The following is a 20,333-nucleotide window of genomic DNA, read 5'->3' on the forward strand; positions in this document are numbered from 1 at the left end:
GGCCTGCCCGGCTCCCCCTCCTGCTCAGCCCCCTTTGCTACGTGCAGGGATAGCCAGGGCTAGGCCATGCCGTGCCTGTGAGGGGATGCGGGCTGGGCCAGCTGCATGGGACCGGGACATGCTTCTCTACCTTTGAGAGAGACCTCCTTCGCACCACGGCCTCTGTCCCCTTGCTTTGCAGGGGTGTGCCAGGGGCTTCAGTTCTTCTCCGGTACTCCCACCTCCGTGCAGATTAGGATATGGGCCCCTCTCTCCCTGGCCTTGCTCGGGGCTCTATAACAGATGTGGTTCTTGGACGCCCTTTAAATAGAGTTCTGGATAAATCAGTTTTAGGGCAGATTTGGCTGCATCTGTTGTAGAGAGGGCCAGATTAGATCCTGAATTGGCCTCTAAGTGAACTCCAGGAACTGATGTGTCTGTTGGAAGACTAGCTGGTGGTAATTGTTTGGTGACTGGACTTCTTGTTCAAATACACCTGCCATGCCCCCTTTAGCTAGTAGCTCACCCACTTCACTGTTTGGGTTGTGGCTGTGAGTCAGTCCTCAAGTCCAGCCCCTGGGACATGTGTAGACATGCCCTGAGACACACTGAGCTGGGGGTGTAATTCCCAGCTTGAGGAAACATAACCATGTTGCTTTTGAGTGAGCTAAAGCTCTAAAAATTAGCATGAAGCCACAGCAGCAGAAGGGGGCTTGTCTCCCCGCATGCCCATCCTGCAAGACATGATGCTTGGAGTTGCAATGGCTAGCTCAGGGGTGGCCAGTCAGAGACAAAGAGCCAAAATAGTGGTGGATAGAGCGCAGAGAGCCACATATTATATATTTATTTGTATTTTTATGTGTTTATGCATAGATACATAAAATAAGTAGCTATATAAAATAAATACATAAAATGTGGCTCAATGCTCTCTCCCAAAGCCCCCAGGCCCCTGCTCCAGCCCAATCTCCCTTACCCCAGAGCCAGGCACCCCAGCCTGCCCCCCACACCCCAAAGGAATGCCCTCCAAAAAGGTATTGCTTCTAGAATGTCAGTGTTATTCTCAGGAGAGAACACAGAAACACAAATTTTCCTGGCCTATCAGTGTGGTATGACAGATGTGTTTCCTTTTAAGCCTAAAGCTGAATTTTTCCTCATATTCCTCCAGTTTCAATCCAGCACTTTGATTCTAAGCTGAATAAGCAAATATGCACATTTACTATTGAGCAGAGAAAAGAACCATGAACTTATATTTAATTGATCTATGAACCTTGTCGAAAATTTCCAAGTACAGGTTGAACCTCTCTTGTCCGGCACCCTTGGGACCTGACCAGTGCAGGAAGAGAGACGACAGGAGGCCAATGTTGTCTAGCACATTAACAGCATCTCCACTGCTTACTGGGCTCTTAGAAGACATTTCAGGGTAAATTTCAGTTAAATAACAGCACAGAACACTGAGAGCCAGGCCTGGTGGCTGAAAACAAACTTTATGGGACCACAGGAAACTTGGCCACACCCATGATGAGCGGTCATCCAGCTAACTAAAATCATGCGGGATTATAGAGTTTGCTGGACAAGAGTGTTCTGGATTAGAGAGGTTCAACCTGTATTTCCTTTTGATAAATTTAATGTTGTCAGATTATGCCTGCCACCAAATCTCCTGTACACACTGGCTTAATTGATCTGATATCAGCAGAAATAAAATGTACTTAAAAATGTTTGAAGGTCGTGTTCATAGGAGAGCAGACGTTTGTACCTGTGTTTCAGACTTGATTGGGATTGAATTATTGGGCAAAATGGCTTCAACTACTACTTTATATGAATGATTCCTAAATTTCTCTGACCTTTCTCCTACAAATCTTGCATCTCATTGATGTCTTTGACGTAATTTACCATGTCCCATGCCATTTTAAACTTCATCTGTCCCGAACTAGATTTCTCATCTTTCTTCGTGATCCCACTCCCCAACTTGGCTCCTTCCTTTTCTTATCGTTAACATCATTATAAACCTTTCCATAGGTTTACAGCTGTGGTACCTTTTTCTTTTCTGTTTCTCTCTCACTCCTTCCAAGGATTTTTCCATCTTTTTGATCATTTCCCTTCCCCATAAATATAGTATCCTGTCACCTCTGCATGTTCATCAATAAAATCTGGAAGCTATTTCTGACCATTTTCTATGCTTGCAAGTAATTTATTGCAATTTGGTTGCCTGCCTATATATATAAACAAATATAAAACAAAAGCAGTTTCCTGGAATTGAGAGAATAGTAAAGGCACTTGACTGGGATTTGGAAGAGACAGGGACTGCCATGATCTTTTGTGTAACTTTGAGAATGCCCATTAGTGTCTCCATTTTTCACCTTTAAAATTGGAATAATGCTTCCGCTCACCATTCTGCAAGTTCCGTCCTGCTTATGATTGCCTCCCACATGCTGCTTCAGATACTTTTGTGGGCATGCTCCCTTGCTAACCTGGGAAGAATTCCTGAATCCAGGTTTACAGTTCATAAAGGAAGATGAGGAATTTGGCTGGAAACACAAACGTGTGAAGGAGAACAAGGAAGCAGGAGTCAGATAGTTTAACGGGAATCACTGGCATATCCATTTGGTTCTGAGAGGTGAAGGTGCTGGAGATTGAGCATTTTAGGTGTGATACAACACTCTTACTTTCATAAGATTTAGTGACAGAGCCCAATTTCATTGGAATTTGAAGTACCACAGCCCTCCTGAGTAACAATCTCATTATGATGGTGGAATGTAATTTGGAAAAGACAAGGCTTTCAAACAGTTACCAAGACAGCAGACTCTCATAGCGTATAAAAGCTTCTAAAGTTTCTCAAGAACTTTACCTTTATCTTTTAAGGATCACGTTAGCCTAATGCAGCTCCTTCTGGAAGCCTCTTAGAACCCCTTGAATAACTAGTGAAAGGTTTCAGAACCCCATGGATTTTAAAGCTGATAATGTATTGTCGCAGACTGCTTCCTAAGTGTATTAAAGTAAAATGTTGTTTGTAATATTTTAACATTGCAGATGACCACAGCAGCTCCTTTTTATTTGTTATGCTGCCATAATCAGCACTATCTGATGACTCACTGTGTTAAATGCCCCAGTTAGTTACCCCAGTTAGGTGCTTCTATAGTAATTTGGCAACACGAACCTAAAATTGGCTATAAGGTAACACATCGTTTCTAAACAGGGGACCCTTAAATACTGAAGTCCCGCTATGTAGCTCAGAGGCCTGAGTACTAACCTCCCTGAGGGCCAGGCCTCTGCTCTAAATTAATGCCCTCCCCTTGAGCCAGCCTCCCCCCCGCTCCGGCCCCTCTCCCCCCAACTCTGATTCCATACTGGTAGCTCACCAGAGCTACCTCTGGAGCTGCTTCTGCCACACACTTCTCCCACCGAGTGGTGGGGTGTGTGAGTGGAGCAGCACATAGTGCTCTGATCACGCGGCTGTAAGGAAGAGCCACGTGTAATGGCTCAGAGTGCCGCATGCGGCTCGAAAGCCATAGTCTGGCCACCCCTGGGCTAGCTTCTCTCTCTACTGCTGCTACAGTGCATGCCTTGAGTCTCCGACCAGTACGTGGGGCAGTTGGCCCTTGCCACTGATGCCAGTCACAGCAGCTACGTTTCATTTCTAACACACTTACCTGTGTCTCTGCTGTCCCCTAACATTCAAACTTTGCAGGTCAGCAGCCCATCACTGCCTTTTCTCCATCTCTACCTCTGCAGTATCCAAACTGTGGGCGGGACCCAGCTAGAGGCCTGCTTGCTGGCGCACTGCCCATTGGGAGGTGGGTGTGCAGATATGTGTGCCCACCACAACTCCCAGCAGGGAACCGGTGCTACCAGATGGCCCTCCAAGGCAGCATGAGCTTCTGCACAGCAGGGCCTGTGCTTGCCTAGAAAGTTTCTAAATCTCTCTTGCTTGCTACAGTATTCTCCCGGCCTATTCCCATCTCAGAACTGCCTGTCTTCCCCAGTTCCCTTTCCGCTCATTTTATCCTGCCCATTTGGCATTGATATTGTGTCTTCATCTAGGATGTGACCGGAGTGGGGTGAACCTTGTGGAGGCAGGGGTTGGGACAGCCAGTGCTAGAGAAGTATTATCTCCTCACTCCTCAGGAGCTTCAGAGGGAGTAGAGTGGAGAGGGGGAAAAGGAAAGGTGTGTGTGTGTGTGTGTGTGTGTGTGTGTACACAGGATTCATATCCATGTCTCTGATCCTGGATATCCATGTCTCTGATCCTGGGCCATGCTCTGCTTCCTCATTCCAGAGATCTCTTGCGCGCTCTCTCCTGCACTTTACACTCTGCTGGCTGTAGCTGGCAGGCAATGCTGATTTAGTCTTCCCAGGTTAGCAAGGGAAGCGAGAGAGAGATTCCAGTGCAGGGTTCTCAGCCCTTTTCCTTCTGAGGCCTCTCATAACATTCTATGAAAACCGCAGGGCCTAGTGGGAGGAGGGGCACTTCAGGTCAAGGATGGGGAGGTGATCAGGCCTGGGCTGACTTCTGCTTTGGGAGGGCAGGGGCCAGGGGGGCTCAAGCCAGCTCCCCACAACACGGTCTGGGAAGAGAGGATCACCTCCACACCCAACTCACCTCAGCAGCCCACCTGCAGTGGGTAAGCAAAAATTATAATTCAAAGTGTGTGTGTGGGGGGGGTCAGCTCAGAAAGTGTGAAAACAGCTCTGGGTACTTCGAAGTCCCCTTATTCCCATCAGCTCATGGGAATAAGGGGACTTCGAAGCAGGCGGGGTCCTTTCGAAAAGGAGCCCCGTCGGGACGAGCCGCGCGGCTGCAAGGCGCATCAATTTCGAAGTGCCGCGGCCGCCTGCATGCTAATGAAACGCTGAATGTGCATTTCAGCGCTTCATTAGTAAACTTCGAAATGGCCATTTGTGTGGCTATTTCGAAGTTTGGGGCTAGTGTAGACATGGCCCAGTTGGATGTGGCCCTCATAGTGAAGCTCGCAGAAGTCAAGAGGGCATCTTCTGGGATTTTTCTCTGTGCTGCAAAATGGCAATTCTCAGGCTTGCTTTATGTTAGGAGTGCTTTGTTGGTAGAGCTGACATGGAAAATTGCACCAGCAAAATGTTCTTAGCTGGGATGCTGCTTCTACTGCCAAAACAGCTCTTTTCCTGGGATAGCTTATTCCAGGGTGTGACCTCCCCCCACCCTAAGACAAATGAGTGAGCTTGATGGAATTCAGTTTTTATTTTTTGATCGTTTCAATGGAAAACAGCTCTGCTTATTTTTCACAGTGGTAGAAAATAATGCGGAGTCAGGTAATAATTATTTAATGACTGTAGACCTCAAGATTCAAAAAGCTACAGCTTTATGACTGCTAAAACACTAATTGGCAAATACATAAAGTAAATATCCTCAACTCAAACTCTAGTAGGTTCTCAAACGGCATTTTTCTTACTTTGCGTATCAACACATTTTGATTATAATGGAGCCAACACTGACCAATAAAAATCTCATCCTTCCAACCCTAAAAACAAGCAATATGGAAAAAATGCAGTCCTACTGGCATGACTGTATCTACACTAGTTCACAGCTCTGTTAATCATCTTCAAGCCCCTGACCAACTGAACCACTACAACTGCCAACTACAATAGCATTCAAAAGTCATGACGCAAGCCTCAAAAAATCAAGAGACGGGTTTGAAAAGGATTACTTTTATTTGCCTTCCAGCTCCCAGACTTTAGGGTGCATTTCATATCGCCTTTTCATATTTTTTACAGCAACCGTGTGGGCTGTAGACTAAGCTGAAAGTAGGACTTTTCACCTAGTCATGTACTTTCCAGCAGTCAGGACTTTTAAGAAAAACAGCAAGTAGCTTGAGACTTGTGAGAAGACCAGAAAAGTGGAAATACTGCATTTTGCAGAGTTCAGACATTTGCTGAGTTAGCTATTGCATGAAACAGCTGAGGCAGCGTGTTGGGACAGGGAAGGGATGACAGGTGGAGGTGAGAGGGTGCAAAAGTCTAAGGAGAGAGGGTAAATTTAGCAGAGTCAGTATATGAGATGGGAAGTTAATGAGGGAGGTATTGGGATATGGGGAGAGGTGAATGTGAAATATCTTCTTCTCATCTTTGAACGTGGAAAAGATCTTTGAGTTAAAGCACCTCCCCCAAGAAGTACAGGAGAAGAAAAGAGAAACTGGATACGTGTTGAAACTCTCTAATCTGGCATTCTCTCCTCCACATGATTGTAGTTAGCTGGATGACCACTTCTCATAGGTGTGGCCAAGTTTCCCGTAGTCCCGTAAAGTTTGTTTCCAGTCATCAGTTCTGGCTCTCAGTGTTCTGTGTTGTTATTTAGCTGGAATTTACCCCTAAACACCTTCTGAGAGCCCCATCAGCCATAGAAGTGTTGGTAATATGCTAGATGAGGCCTGAGCAAACTTCTTATGTCAAACCCCACTTCTTATCCCTGCAATTAGCAGGACCTCCCCAACCTGTCTAATGTAATCCAAACTATGGAAATGTCAGTTATGTTCACATGAAAAACAAAGCCCTTTTGGTACGTGTAAGAAAATAAATCTGTAGAATGTAAAAAACTTTACTTATTGGTATACAAACGTGAATACACAGACATAAAAACAGTAACATATTTCAAGTTGTAATTAGGTGGATGAGTCTGAGACCAGCAGCTGTTTATGCTGCACCCCGCTTACGAAATTTCACAACTCCTTTGCACACCCCTGTGATGGATGATATTGACCTTCCATGGTTCAGCAAATTCTCTCATTCCGTATGGTCAGGTCCCAAGGGTGTCAGATGAGAGAGGCTCAACCTGTAATAGGGTTACCATGTAAAAAAGAAGTTCACCCTTGAGAGGGAGTGTATCTGTATCAGTATGATACAGTGTCCTCTTTTCTGAAGAGTCAAATATGGTAACCCTAATCTGTAGTTGTGGACAATTGTTACTAAAACACAGTTGACAGAAACCTTCCCACGGGAGACTTGAATTACCTGTTACAGCAAAGGCTGTCCTGTCTCTGTGCTGGGAGTTAATTAGTTAATGAGGCTACAACCCTTTGCACCTTCAAAACATTAATAAAGTTGTCACTGTTATATTTTGCCATAAACAAAAAATAGCTCTATAATTTCAACAGGGAAAACCACAGCAAAGACAAAACTGTATGTGAGAGAGAGGGAGAGAGAGTGGTGTTTTTCTCTGTTTGCAACCAGATGAATGCAAAATGACAACTTCCCCTGCAGACTGGAAGACTTCTAGAACTTAAATACAGTTCGGAGAAACAAAATTACAGTTGGATGGTTCTGCACGCACTGGAAATAATACATGCACGAACTAGCAGCTAAAGCAGCAGTGGGGAACCTAGGCTAGTGAGTGGGCTGAATGAGCAGCCCTCTATCTTCAGTGGGTCGCAAGACTGCTGAAACCAAGACCGTCTCCCGGGATAGGGGCATTTTGCCAACTGTGCTTGCATGCCTAGAATTTGTAGGATGTGCCCATTGAACCGGAGCTGCACTGTGGCTGCAGAGGGAGCATATGATTTCCACAGTCAGTGTTATATACAGTCAGCGCACACCTCGCTTCATGTGCCTTGCTTTGCGTGTGTGTCACTTAATAATACCGGTGGGAAAAAAACAAGGTGGATTGCAACCAGTGGCATCTGGAAACCCTGCATGTGAACAAGCATAAACAGAATGTCTTGCAGGCCACACATAGTACTCAATGCCTACAGGTTGCCTTCCAGCCGGAGGTTACCCAGCATTGAGCTAAAGGCTTTTGATTGCTGTGAGAGATTCAGTGGAGTCTCTTTTGTGAGCGGTATCTCTAGTCTACACTAGTAACAGAGAGGGAGCCGTGCTAGTCTATATACTATCAAAACAAAAGAGCAGCCCAGTAGTACTTCAAAGACTAACAAAATAATTTATTAGATGATAAGCTTTCGTGGGATGGACCCACTTCTTCAGCTCATAGCTGTACCAGAACAGACTACGGCATGGTATGGTACGGTACGGCTATGAGCTGAAGAAGTGGGTCTGTCCCACAAAAGCGTATCACTTAATACATTGCTTTCTAGTCTACACTGTGCAACTTCCCATGACCCTCCTTGCTCTGCCCTCCCCGGCCCCAGCAAGGTGCCTGAGGCAATACTAATTGATCTTTTGTGCTGGTCATTTGTTCGGTCACCTCAGCACCTGTCAGTGTTCATCCGCCAACCAGGTCTCCTGTTCTGAAGGGAGAGTCTTGGAGAGATGAGTCAATTAGCAGGCCAGTTTTGGGGCATTGAATTCCCATGCTGTAATTCACCTGAGTTAGGGGGGCAGGGGAGCTCTGGCAGAAAACCTGCTTTATCAGGTTTCAAGAGGAGGCTCCTCTTTGGATTTTTCCTTCCCGGGTTTGTGTGGATTAGAAGGAATGTCTAGGGAGCTGGAGTGTTCCTGCAATCTGTTGCTGCTGTGTGGGCTGAGGGGAAAGTGTGTGTGTGTGAGGACTAAAGGAAAGATTCTTCATGCTCCTTTCCTGCCTGGAGAAGAAGGAACTGGGGAAGGGGAAAGGGGCAGTAACTGTGGGACATTGCTGCAGACATTGCTGAATGACCTCAGCAAGTTCACATTGACTACAAGGGAAAAATCAATAGCTGTGATGTACTCAGGGGAAGGCTTGGGCTGCCTGTTCCGTAAACCATGGCAGGTGGGTTTCTGACCCTTTCCTTCTGGCTTGCAGTGAATCTCCTGGACACAAACACTGCACAGAGTGAACTGGGCTGGCTTCCAGATCCTCCAGAAACAGGGGTGAGTACATCTGCTGGGAAGGAAGGCAGAACTCTGGAGTGTTGTCTGCTGTGGACAGAACAGGGATGTAAAATCCTGTTTAATTGGTTAACTGCTTAGATGGGTGATGGGGCAGCCGGGGAGACTGCTCCAGCCTGGTTGAGCTGGAGTGGCTTCCCTGCCATGGACAGACAGGGACTGCTCTGGCTGGGTTGGAGTGTGGCCCCCTCTGCCCACCCCACAGCATGCCTGGCTGGAGCACCCCTGTTTGTCTTACACCGGGGCCACCACACATGGGCCCTACACTATCTGTGCTGGAGCTGCCTTCATAGCTGGTCCCATGGGGCTGGAGCAACCCCCTGGCCGTAGTGGGTGGGGGGATTGCTCCAGCCCCTACCAGTTAACAAGGTATTTGTTAACATCCGTAGGACAGAAATTGGATTAATCCCGAAGAGGGATTGTTAATCGTAGACATGACCTGGAGCTTCTCCTAGCATTCCAGCCCTGGGCTCCCCTCACAGCTCTGCCAGTGGCCCTCAGCCCTGCCCTGCAGCCCATCTGCTATTCCAGCCCTGGGCTCCCCACAGAGCCCTCTCAATGCCCCCTCAGCCATGCCTTGCAGCCCTTCTGCTATTCCAGCCCTGGGCTCCCCACACAGCTCTGCCAGTGCCCCTCAGCCCTGCCCTGGGGCCCCCTGCAAGAGGGAGGGGGCAGTTTGCCTCAGAGCTTGGTAGTTGAAGGGGACCTAGGGCTTCTGTCCGCTGCTATCACTACTGAGGCAGCAGAGGCAGCTGGAGCCCTGGGCCCTTTACGTTGCTGCCTTTGGCACACATTGTATGCTCTGTGCAGCTCTGAGGACCGGGGGTGAGGCAGGTGCGTGCCAGTCTCTGGGTGACATGGAGGGCTGGCTGCCCCCAGCCCTACCCCTTGTAGGAGGCGTCTGTGGAGATGGTTGGCTCCCGTGATTGACTGTGAACAGTCAATTGACAGATCTCCCATGGGGAAGCAGTATGGCCTAGTGGATAGAGCCCTAGACAAGGTTCCCTCTAAGCTGTAAGGCTGTGCTGCTGCCAGCTCCTTGTATTCTGAGCCAGCTCTTCCTGGCAGGGGATGGGGAGGCAGTTCAGTGCTTCTGTTTCTTCTGCCCCAGCTGGAGCAGTGTCACCCCAAGCTCCAAGAGGCTCTGCCCCTGCAGCTCCCGTTAAAGGAAAATCATGTCTTACTAATCTATCAGAGTTTTTTCAAGGGGTGAACAAACATGTGGACAAGGGGGCTCCAGCAGATATAGTGTACTCAGATTTCCAGAAGGCCTTTGGCAAGGTCACTCACCAAAGGCTCATATGCAAATTGTCTTGGGATAAGAGGAAAGAACCTTTCTTGGATTGAGAATTGGTTAAGAGACGGGAAACAAAAAGTAGGAACAAATGGTAAATTTTCAGAATGGAGAAGGGTGACTAGCAGTGTTCCCCAAGGGTCAGTCCTAGGACCAGTCCTATTCAACTTATTCATTAATGATCTAGAGAAAGGGGTAAACTGTGAGGTGACAAAGTTTGCAGATGACACTAAACTGCTCAAGATAGTTAAGACCAAACCAGATTGTAAAGAGCTTCAGGAGGATCTCACAAAACAGTGACTGGGCAACAAAATGGCAAATGAAATTTAATGTGGGTAAGTGTGAAGTCATGCCCATTGTAAAAAAATAACTCCAACTGTACATTCAATATGATGGGGGCTAATTTATCTACAACTGATCTGGAAAGAGATCTTGGAGTCATCGTGGACAGTTCTCTGAAAACATCCATGCACTGTGCAGCAGCCGTCAAAAAGGCAACAGGATGTTAGGAATCATTAAAAAAGGGGTAGAGAATAAGACAGAGAGTATCTTATTGCCCTTTTATCAAATCATGGTACACCCACATCTTGAGTACTGTGTACAGATGTGGTCATCTCATCTCAAAAAAGACATATTGGCATTAGAAAAGATTTGGAAAATGGCAACTAAAATGACTAGGGGTTGGATCTGGTCCCATATGAAGAGAGATTAAAGAGACTAGGACTTTTCATTTTAGAAAAGAGGAGACTAAGGGGGGATATGATAGAGGTATGTAAAATTATGAGTGATGTGGAGAAAGTGAACAAGGAAAAATTATTTACTTGTTCCCATAATATAAGAACTAGGGGACATCAAACAAAATTAATGTTTGTCAGGAGCTGGAGATGGATGGCAGGAGAGAGATCATTACCTGTTTGGTTCACTCCCTCTGGGGCACCTGATATTGGCCACTGTTGGCAAAGAGGATACTGGGCTAGATGGACCTCTGGTCTGACCCAGTATGGCCATTCTTATGCTCATCAGGAGATTGCATGAATATCCCATTGCCTTATTAAAAGTTCCTGGTCCTGATTTCAGAAAACTTGCCTGGTTTCAAAAATTCCTGGATGCAGAAGAATGCTGGAGAATGTGACCCGCTCAGAACTTAAAGGCAAAGAGAAGAGCCCAACCTCCTGTATATTTTGAAATCTCATTATATTTTGGGTCTGACTCGTGATTCTTGAACAGATGGGATTGGCAATGCTCGATTCGTCTGAACATATTGGGCAGCAGATATTCTTAGAGCACTGAGATATCCATGGTACCAGATGGGTTTTGTGGAGATTTTTACAGAACAGTCAACAAAAACAAACTCTTTTTAGCCTAGCCTCTTGCAAAGTAGCCTGTACCGCACAACAGGGATTGATAGTGACTTAACTGTAATGTGCCTCCCAAAGGCTGCCAAGTTTGTGCTTGGGGATACTCATAGAAGCCTATTGAAATAGGAGAATAGAGCAAAGTTGAAAGTACAGTAGATCCTCAAAATGTGCAGCTTCAAGCTGTGCATAACTCACTTGAACAAGAGTTGAGCACAAGTTGAAGTTGCTTTGCGGCCGTCAGCCTGCCTAGCTGCCCACAGCTGCGGGCAGATAGGCAGGTTAAGAGCCCCTTCTCCCTGCCTTCCCCCAGCTGCGCGTCTGTCAGGCTGACAGCCATGGGGCTGGGGGGAAGGCAGAGAGAAGCAGCCAGGAGACTGACCAGCTCTCGTGGGCTGTTCAGTTTCCCAGATCCTGCAAGTTCCCACCTCCCCACCCCAACTTGTGCGAAAATTTGAGTTACGTGGGGTTTGCAGGAATGCAACCCCTGCGTAACTCCGGGTTTTACTGTCAGCTGACGTGGTACACCTGCTGGCTGAGTGTGAGGCTCTGGATGCTGCTGGCACTCTGACCGTGGCAGCCACAGTGCAACCAGGCTCCAGCCCTGAGGCTTGGGTGGCCAGGCAGCACAGTCCCTGCTATCCTGGCCAGCCCCTGGCTCCCTCCACAGCCTCCCGCCCTGAGCATTCTCACACCTCCCAACCCCACTTCCTGACTCCTGAACACACACCCCCCTCCCCGCACTCCATCACAGACTTAAATTTCTTACAGGTACTGTTCTATCACAGTCCCCCAGCCATCAGCCTTGACTCCCCCCAAAGGGGTGCAGTAGGACAGAATCTGCAAGAAATTCAAGTTACTTTCATTCCTGGAATTCAGAGACCATTTTGAAAAGGCAGGGAGCTCAGACTTTCTGAGACAGTGTGCTCTGTGGTTACTGATCCATGACTATATGCTTACGGGACTCCTTAATCTCTGGCCCATATTCGTTTTCAATCAACAGGACTTCAGGGATTTTCTCAATTTTTGTGCTTTTGTTTCTGCGTAATTAACGTGAAGTAGAAAAAAGTTACCACAAGCACAAAAACAGTGGACAGAGGCACCCTTTTAAAAATTGAAAGTTAAATCTTATAAAGGAGAATAGACAGTGGATAAACTTTGACAAGTCCAGTATGATTAGGCAGGCCAAAAAAGAATCTGAAGAGCAATGAGCCAAAGACGTAACTAACAACAACACAAATAATAATAATTCTGTGCATCAGAGAAGATGAGGGTTGGAAGTGACCTCAGGAGGTCATCTAGTCCAGCCCGTGTTCAAAACAGGGCCAATCCCAACTAAATAATGCCAGTCGGTCTTTGTCGAACTTGGCCTTAAAAGCCCATAATGATGGAGATCCTTTCACCTCCCTTGACAACCCATTCCAATGCTTCACCGCCTGCCAAACAGTTTTACCTCAAATCCAACCTAGACCTGCCCACCACAACTTGAGACCCTCGCTTCTTGTTCTGCCATCTGCCGCTAATGAGAATAGCCTGGCCCCATTCTCTGTGGATTTGTTTGGGGTTTTTAATCATCGCTGGGATAGCTCTTCTCCAGTGCTGAAGCATGTCTATGCTGCCCATATCACAGCACTGTGGCAGCAGGGGTGCCACAGCCGTGTTGTAATGTGGGCGCTTTAGACATATCCTTTGTGCTCCCACTGGAGTGCACAGCAGACCGCAGGCTTTCATGGCTCGTGGTCTGCCCTGTGTAGAGGTGTGCAGGATTTCATCATCTCTGGTTACTCAGTAATGCTACTTCTGTGGAAGCTTTGCAGAGCTGTCACCAGCTTTAGGTTTCCTGACTGGTTGCCTTCCAGGATGAAGGAGATTTAACTTAGTCCATATTCACTAACACTTTTACAGTAGAACCTCAGAGTTGCAAACACCTCAGCAATGGAAGTTGTTTGTAACTCTAGAACATTCATAACTCTGAATAATACGTTACATTTCTTTCAAAAGTTTACAGCTGCATACTGACTTAATACAGCTTGGAAACCTCACTGTGGAGAAGATATTTTGGAGCATAAGCTTTCGTGGGCAAAGACCTGCTTTGTCTGAGGAAGCAGATCTTTGCCCACGAAAGCTTATGCTCCAAAATCTCTGTTAGTCTGTAAGGTGCCACAGGACTTCTTGTTGTTTTTGATGATACAGACTAACACGGCTACTCCTCCGATACCGTAGAGAAGAAGAAATTTGCATTTACTCATCTTAGTACAGAACAAGCATGGAAACAATTTTCTTGTCTCACAGGCTTTTTTTAAAGCTTCCCTTTATTTTTAGTAGTCTGTTTAACACAGCACTCTGCTATTTGCTTTTATTTAAATGTGCGTGTCTGCTACTGCATGATTATGTACTACCACATAAGCCGAGTGGTTGACTAGTCACGTCGTGTCTCCAGTGTTCATACCTCTGAGGTTCTGCTGTAATTTCATTTTCACACTCAGTAATAAAGGTGTGCACCTCCTCCCAGTCACTTGAATCTGGTCAGAGTCACGAAACGATGATCTAAGCCAGTACTGCTCGTTCCAGCCGTTGCTGTTGTGAAGAGCTCTGGTGTGGTGCAGGAGTGTTTGAGGAAGCTGTGAGGATGATTGGCCTGTGTTATACAGGCAGGTAGAGTAGATGATCACAGAGGTCCTTACTGGGCTTGGACTCTATCAATGGGACAACTTCAGCAATAGACAAGAGTTTTCCTTGGCTGCCAATGTTCAGTCCCAGGTCAGTGATTTTCCTTTGGTGACAGATGATGCTCAAGGGTCCATGACCTGTCAGCAGCCTTTGATACCACTCACCATGAGGTACGGCTCACGTGCTTGCTGACCTTGGCGAGGGACAGTGCCCCTCTTTTAGTGAGTTGATCCTTCCCTTTCTGCGAGGCCCCAAAGGGTAGTGTAAGCTAATTGCCAGTCTGCCCTGAGGGCATGCTCTGGCAGGTTATGAGAGGGCTGTGTGATTGCTTCTACCCAACACACACACACTGCCAGTAGGGGAGATAGGGAGGCATTGTGGACTCTGCTGCCTTCCCTGTGCAGCTAAATACCAGCCCTTTGCTTGTTGCATCATACTTAGTGCAATTAGTCAGCTTTCTCGCTATCTTCCTGAAATAAGGCCTTGCAGAGACCTGGCTGGTTAAAGCTCATTCCAGATAAGACTGAGATAATATTGATAGATTGCAGGGGAAATAACCTGCGGAAATTGCATACCTAGTATTTGTCTGTGCCCTAGCTGATGAGTCTGCCTCCATATGGCTCTGCATGAAAGGCTGGCTCAAGGGGGATCTGTAGGTGGGGGACTCACTAAGAAGTCCTGGGTGGGGTCACCTCATGTGACTCAGCCTGCTGTAAAAGTATGGGGCTTGTCAGGTTGGCAGCTCCTTCATCTGGCTTATGTTTGCAAGGAAGTTACAAAACCCAGGATAAAACACTGTCCTTTTTTTGACTTGCAAAATCACCAGTGACTAGCTGTGAAAATAGGAACGCTCCTTGCTTTCAGGGATGCTGTCACTTCTGCTTCCATTCCTGCTGCTTCACATCTGCACCAGACATGGCAAACGCATGTTCTTCCTCCTTCTAAATATTCAGCTCCATGGAAAATCAACTACTCTTACTCGGGGCTGGGGAGGAAAGACAGGAGAATTCTCCGTACACTAAGGTACTCAGTGTAGGGATGAGGGGGAGGTTGGGAGTGGGTATAAGGGCCATAACTTGAGTTCTCTCAGGTAAATTGATAATTAATTGTAGAGACGAGCTTAGGAGTGCAGGATACAGTCACTAGCCCAGGGGTGTGCAGCGTGGGGGCCACCTCCCACAGAAGGGGCATGACATTTTGTAAGGGGGGGCACAGCGTGATTGGCTCCCCTTCCCCCACACCATGGCTCCACCAGCCCAGTGCTTTCTGCCTGCATGGCTTCTGCCACTGGCCAAGGGAATGTCCCCTGCCTCTGGGCCAATCAGAATGTGCGGAGGCCATGACTCAAGTGGTACATCAGGCAGAGCAGCTCCGGGGCAGTCCGCAAGTTCCTGACTTGATAATGTATCCTCTTGGGGTCCCTCCTTGGTATCCCTCTGGGGTCCTGCCCCCCGAGCACCCCTCCCCCTTCGGGGCACCCCGTAGAGCCGCCCAGCAGCCTCTTCCCAAGAGTCCCACTCCCTTCCTGAGCACCCCCCCCACAGCCCATCCTCCCAGAGGCTGGGGGCCCTGGCTAATTGCAGGGCCGAAAAGTGGGGCCAGACATGAAACATTGGCTCACCCCTGCACTAGCCCATAAACAAGAAGCTTTCAAGTTATCACCTAATTAATCCATTGCTACGAAGAAGAGAGCTGCAGTGGCACTTGCACTGGTGCAAAATTTCTGTGGCCAGTCCTGAATTGAACTGAGATGAGGCTGTTATCTTGCAACTTCTGAGAGGTGATTAACCACTTTGTGGGTGTTCATGCAACAGGCTTCTTGCTAGTGCTCCATTAACTAAACTTTCTTTATAACCTGACTCCTCTGTCTTCTCCTCCTCTGTATTCTTCCAAGTGTTCTGGAAACCACCTGCTGGCAGTATTTGTTCCTGGGTGAGACATACCATAGAAAGCCTTTGCCCTGAAGAATTTACTACTTTTGAGGCCATGTCTGGTAGGTTGCTAGTGAATTACAATGTAGTGCATGTGTGGGATTTCATTGTTCCACATGCTGGGCCTGGTACCAATCCAAGAAGAGAGTTATCATAAATTGAAGGCAGAGTGGAGGTAGAATGCTTTAACACATGGGCACACACAGGGCTGTCCTTACCCAGATGCAAAATATGCAGTTGCAATAGGGCACCCCAAAATTTGGGGTACCACTGGGTCTTAATGTCTGCCCTTCACCTCTTCCTATCCCTGTTCTGTAGCTTTACTTCCTCAGGCAAAGATGTCAAAACAAAAAGCAGTCAAGTAGCACTTTAAAGACTAGGAAAGTAGTTTATTAGGTGAGCTTTCGTGCGACAGATCCACTTCTTCAGACCATATCCAGACCAGAACAGACTCAACATTTAAGACACAGAGAACCAAAAACTGTGAGCAAGCCGGACAAATCAGAAAAAGATAATCAAGGTGAGCAAATCAGAGAGTGGAGGGGGGGGGGGAGATCAAGAATTAGATTGAGTTAAGTATGCAGACGAGCCCCTATAGTGACTCAGAAAGTTCACATCACGATTTAAACCATGTGTCAATGTTCCGAATTTGAATATAAATGTCAGTTCGTCCACTTCCCTTTCTACAAAGGAGCGATAATTTCTTTTCAGTAACACGCATACCTTGAGGTAATTGACAGAATGCCCCATTCCATTAAAATGTTGACTAACTGGTTTGTGGATCTGGAGTGTTTTGATGTCTGTTTTGTGCCCGTTGACCCTTTGTCTAAGGGAGTTAGAAGTCTGTCCAATATACAAAGCATCTGGGCATTGTTGGCACATGATGGCATATATGATGTTAGTAGAGGAGCATGAGAAAGTGCCCGTGATTCTGTGAGTCACCTGGTTAGGTCCAGTGATGGTATTTCCAGAGAAGATATGTGGACAAAGCTGGCAGCGGGCTTTGCTGCAGGGAAAGGTTCCAGGACTGGTGTTCCTGGGGTATAGACTGTGGCTGTTAGTAAGGATCCTCATGAGGTTGGGAGGTTGTCTGTAGGAGAGAAGAGGCATGTCACCCAGGGCCTTCTGGAGTGTAGCATCCTGATTAAGAATAGGTTGTAGGTCTTTAATAATTCGTTGCAGTGGTCTGAGTCGGGGGCTGTAAGTGATGACCAGTGGTGTTCTGTTCTTGGCTTTTTTGGGCTGATCTTGGAGTAGCTGGTTTCTGGGTATGCGTCTGGCCCTGTCGATTTGTTGTTTTGCTTCTCCTGGGCTACGTCTACACGTGAAGCCTACATCGAAATAGCTTATTTCAATGTAGCAACATTGAAATAGGCTATTTCGATGAATAACGTCTACATGTCCTCCAGGGCTGGCAATGTCGATGTTCAACTTCGACGTTGCGCAGCACAACATCGAAATAGGCGCTGCGAGGGAACATCTACATGCCAAAGTAGCACACATCGAAATAAGGGTGCCAGGCACAGCTGCAGACAGGGTCACAGGGCGGACTCAACAGCAAGCCGCTCCCTTAAAGGGCCCCTCCCAGACACAGTTGCACTAAACAACACAAAATACACAGAGCCGACAACTGGTTGCAGACCCTGTGCCTGCAGCATGGATCCCCAGCTGCCGCAGCAGCAGCCAGAAGCCCTGGGCTAAGGGCTGCTGCCCACGGTGACCATAGAGCCCCGCAGGGGCTCGAGAGAGAGCGTCTCTCAACCCCTCAGCTGATGGTCACCATGGCGGACCCCGCTATTTCAAAGTTGCGGGACGCGCAACGACTACACGGTCCCTACTTCGACGTTGAACGTCGAAGTAGGGTGCTATTCCTATCCCCTCATGGGGTTAGCGACTTCGACGTCTCGCCGCCTAACGTCGAAGTTAACTTCGAAATAGCGCCCGGCGTGTGTAGTCGTGATGGGCGCTATTTCGAAGTTAGTGCCACTACTTCGAAGTAGCGTGCACGTGTAGACACGGCCCTGGTGGGTAATTCAGGTTTATGAATATTTGGTAAAGTTCTTGTAGTTTTTGGTCTCTGTCAGTTGGATCAGAGCAAATGCGATTATACCTAAGAGCTTGCTTTTAAGGCAAACATGTAGTTAGCTTATGAGTGAAGAAACTTCCAGACCGCTTAGCAGAACACTGAACTTGTGAAAAAGCCATTGAAGTGGTAATGGAGGGATTTAATAGGCATTTGCCAACCCCAGGTATATACTATCAGTTTCTGAATGTACTGTGTCAGTTCGCAGGACCTTAGTTTAAAAGTTGCTTTAAAATAGTTTGTGAGTATGTTGCTGATGATTATAAAAATCACATCTCTAAAAAAAATCACCTCCCCCACCACCCTGCTCTGTCAGGCATAGGGCACCAGTTTGTTAGTACTGTGTAGAGCCCCCAGAAATCCTGAGGACAGCCCTGGGCACACACCACTTGCTGTGCTCCGGCTCAGGATCTGTACTTTGTTCATGTTGGGTCAGGCATGTTGTACCAGAGTAGCCACATGTGAAAATGAGTTTTCCATAGCAGCTTACGATGCTAGGAAGGTGACAGCTGGCTAACTATGGGTACTGCTCATAGCTTCAGGGTTGGTTTTCTGTGTTTAATTTCCTCAGCGTTGGACCAGTTGCTGACATAGGTTCACACTATTCTGAATAACCCTTTAGATCTGTTTGACCTTAAATACCTGGCATTCTGTGCTCTCAATGCATTGTCCTGCTGTCTGCCTACCATTACTTCCAGGCTTCCGTCTTATTGCATAACCGTAACACAAGCTGCTTTCAGATCTCTGGTCTATAGCAGAGACATACACAGCTAATGCACCAGTTGTACCACAAAGTGACCTTTTTATTTAACTTTGCACTGGTCACTGTGGTGGCTAGATCCATTAGAAATTATTTTTGCCCTTACCAAATGGGCAAACATTCCTCTTGCTCCTCATCTGGATTATGAGAAAGCAAGAGTGAACAAAGGCCTCTTGGATGCTGATCCACAGTGGTGCTCGGAGTTAGGTCCTAAATCTAGGAATAGGTGTCTAAAACCCACTTTCACACTCCATTGTGATCCACAACATTCCTGCTGAAATCTCAGGGCCCTAAACTGACATGGCACCTAAATGTTGCGGGTATATGTTCCCTGTTTTGCCTCTGAGCATTTGTGTTGTTGCCTCACTTGAGGCATCTGTTGCCCATCTCCCATGTAATCCCCAGAGCAATGCATGATCCAGGGGCAAACGTGAGCAAGGACCCATCTAAGGTAGGCAGTCGGTTGTGATGGGCATGCTGAGAATGCTGATGGGCAAGCCTGTCAGCTCAAGTCCTGTTCACAATGTTAAAAGGAATTCAAAATTAAAGGGATTTCCTAGCTTCTCTGAGATGAGGCGCTGGAAAAATAAAGTCCCTTTCAGCATTTGTCCACAGGAAGCAGTGCTGCCCGCTTCATGCTTTTTAGCCTGTGGTTAGAGCGCTAGCCTAGGATGTGGAAGATATAGTTTCAGTTCCTCCCTGTGCCTGAGGAAGAGGTCGCAGATCCACGTTTCAAAACCTCATGCAAACGCTTTCACCACTGAGCTGTGGGGTTTCCTCAGACTCTTGTGACGAAGCTGTTTCACTGTTGCTAAGTAATAGGAGTGTGATTGGAGAAGGGGGAATGGGCTTGGGGTCTCCTACCAGACTATTGAGACACATTCTCTCTGTTTCACTGTAGACAACTACTACTAAGTCAAAAATAGCTGCGTGAACGTTGCTTAGATGGCGCTCAGGCTCTGGAGTCATCAAGGTGCATAATGAGACTTGTATGAAAGGCCCTTTTCTTTTCTGAAGGGTGTTGGGTTTCTTTTTGGTGGGGGACCTGCAAAGTAAGTCAAAGTAGATCTCTGTAGGGAGGCGGGAAGGGGGCATGTGTTCTGTAGTCGGTTGTGTGGGTGAGTTTTGAGAGAGCTCGTGGCTAGGTGGGAGTGGTGAGAGGCAATGTCGGCTGAAGTAAAGATGATCTGAGAGAACACGCACCCGCCGTGACAAGTAGCTGGGCTGGGGCTATGACCTGTTAGGTAAATTATAAATGTTCATACAGACCTCTCTCTAGGCAGATGATAATGGGCTTAACGCTGTCAAGGTTGGTGGAGATTTCATTGCAGCTAATTTTTGCCTAACAGAATAGAACCTGTGTCTCTTTCGTCAGTGCTTAATGTAAAATAGAAGAGGTGCTGGGCCCCAACTGGTCAGGTGCCGGGGTTCAAACAATGTTTTTTTTAATTTTCATAACTAATGCAACAAG

General features: G+C 47.2%; 1 protein-coding gene across 2 annotated transcripts in view; it reads left to right on the forward strand.

The window, feature by feature from the left end:
- EPHA1 (EPH receptor A1) overlaps window positions 1-20,333 on the forward strand; it is a 53,839-nt gene that overhangs the window by 753 nt on the left and 32,753 nt on the right. The window contains exon 2 of one of the 2 annotated variants that reach the window (XM_075001801.1): window positions 8,684-8,751. The exons of the other annotated variant lie outside the window; for it this stretch is intronic. Coding sequence (XP_074857902.1) covers window positions 8,684-8,751 — 68 coding nt within the window. The remainder of the gene's footprint in view (window positions 1-8,683; window positions 8,752-20,333) is intronic. 2 annotated transcript variants of the gene reach the window in all.

The sequence above is a fragment of the Carettochelys insculpta genome, chromosome 1 (genome assembly GCF_033958435.1).
Source record: "Carettochelys insculpta isolate YL-2023 chromosome 1, ASM3395843v1, whole genome shotgun sequence".
Classification (NCBI taxonomy): Eukaryota; Metazoa; Chordata; order Testudines; family Carettochelyidae; genus Carettochelys; species Carettochelys insculpta.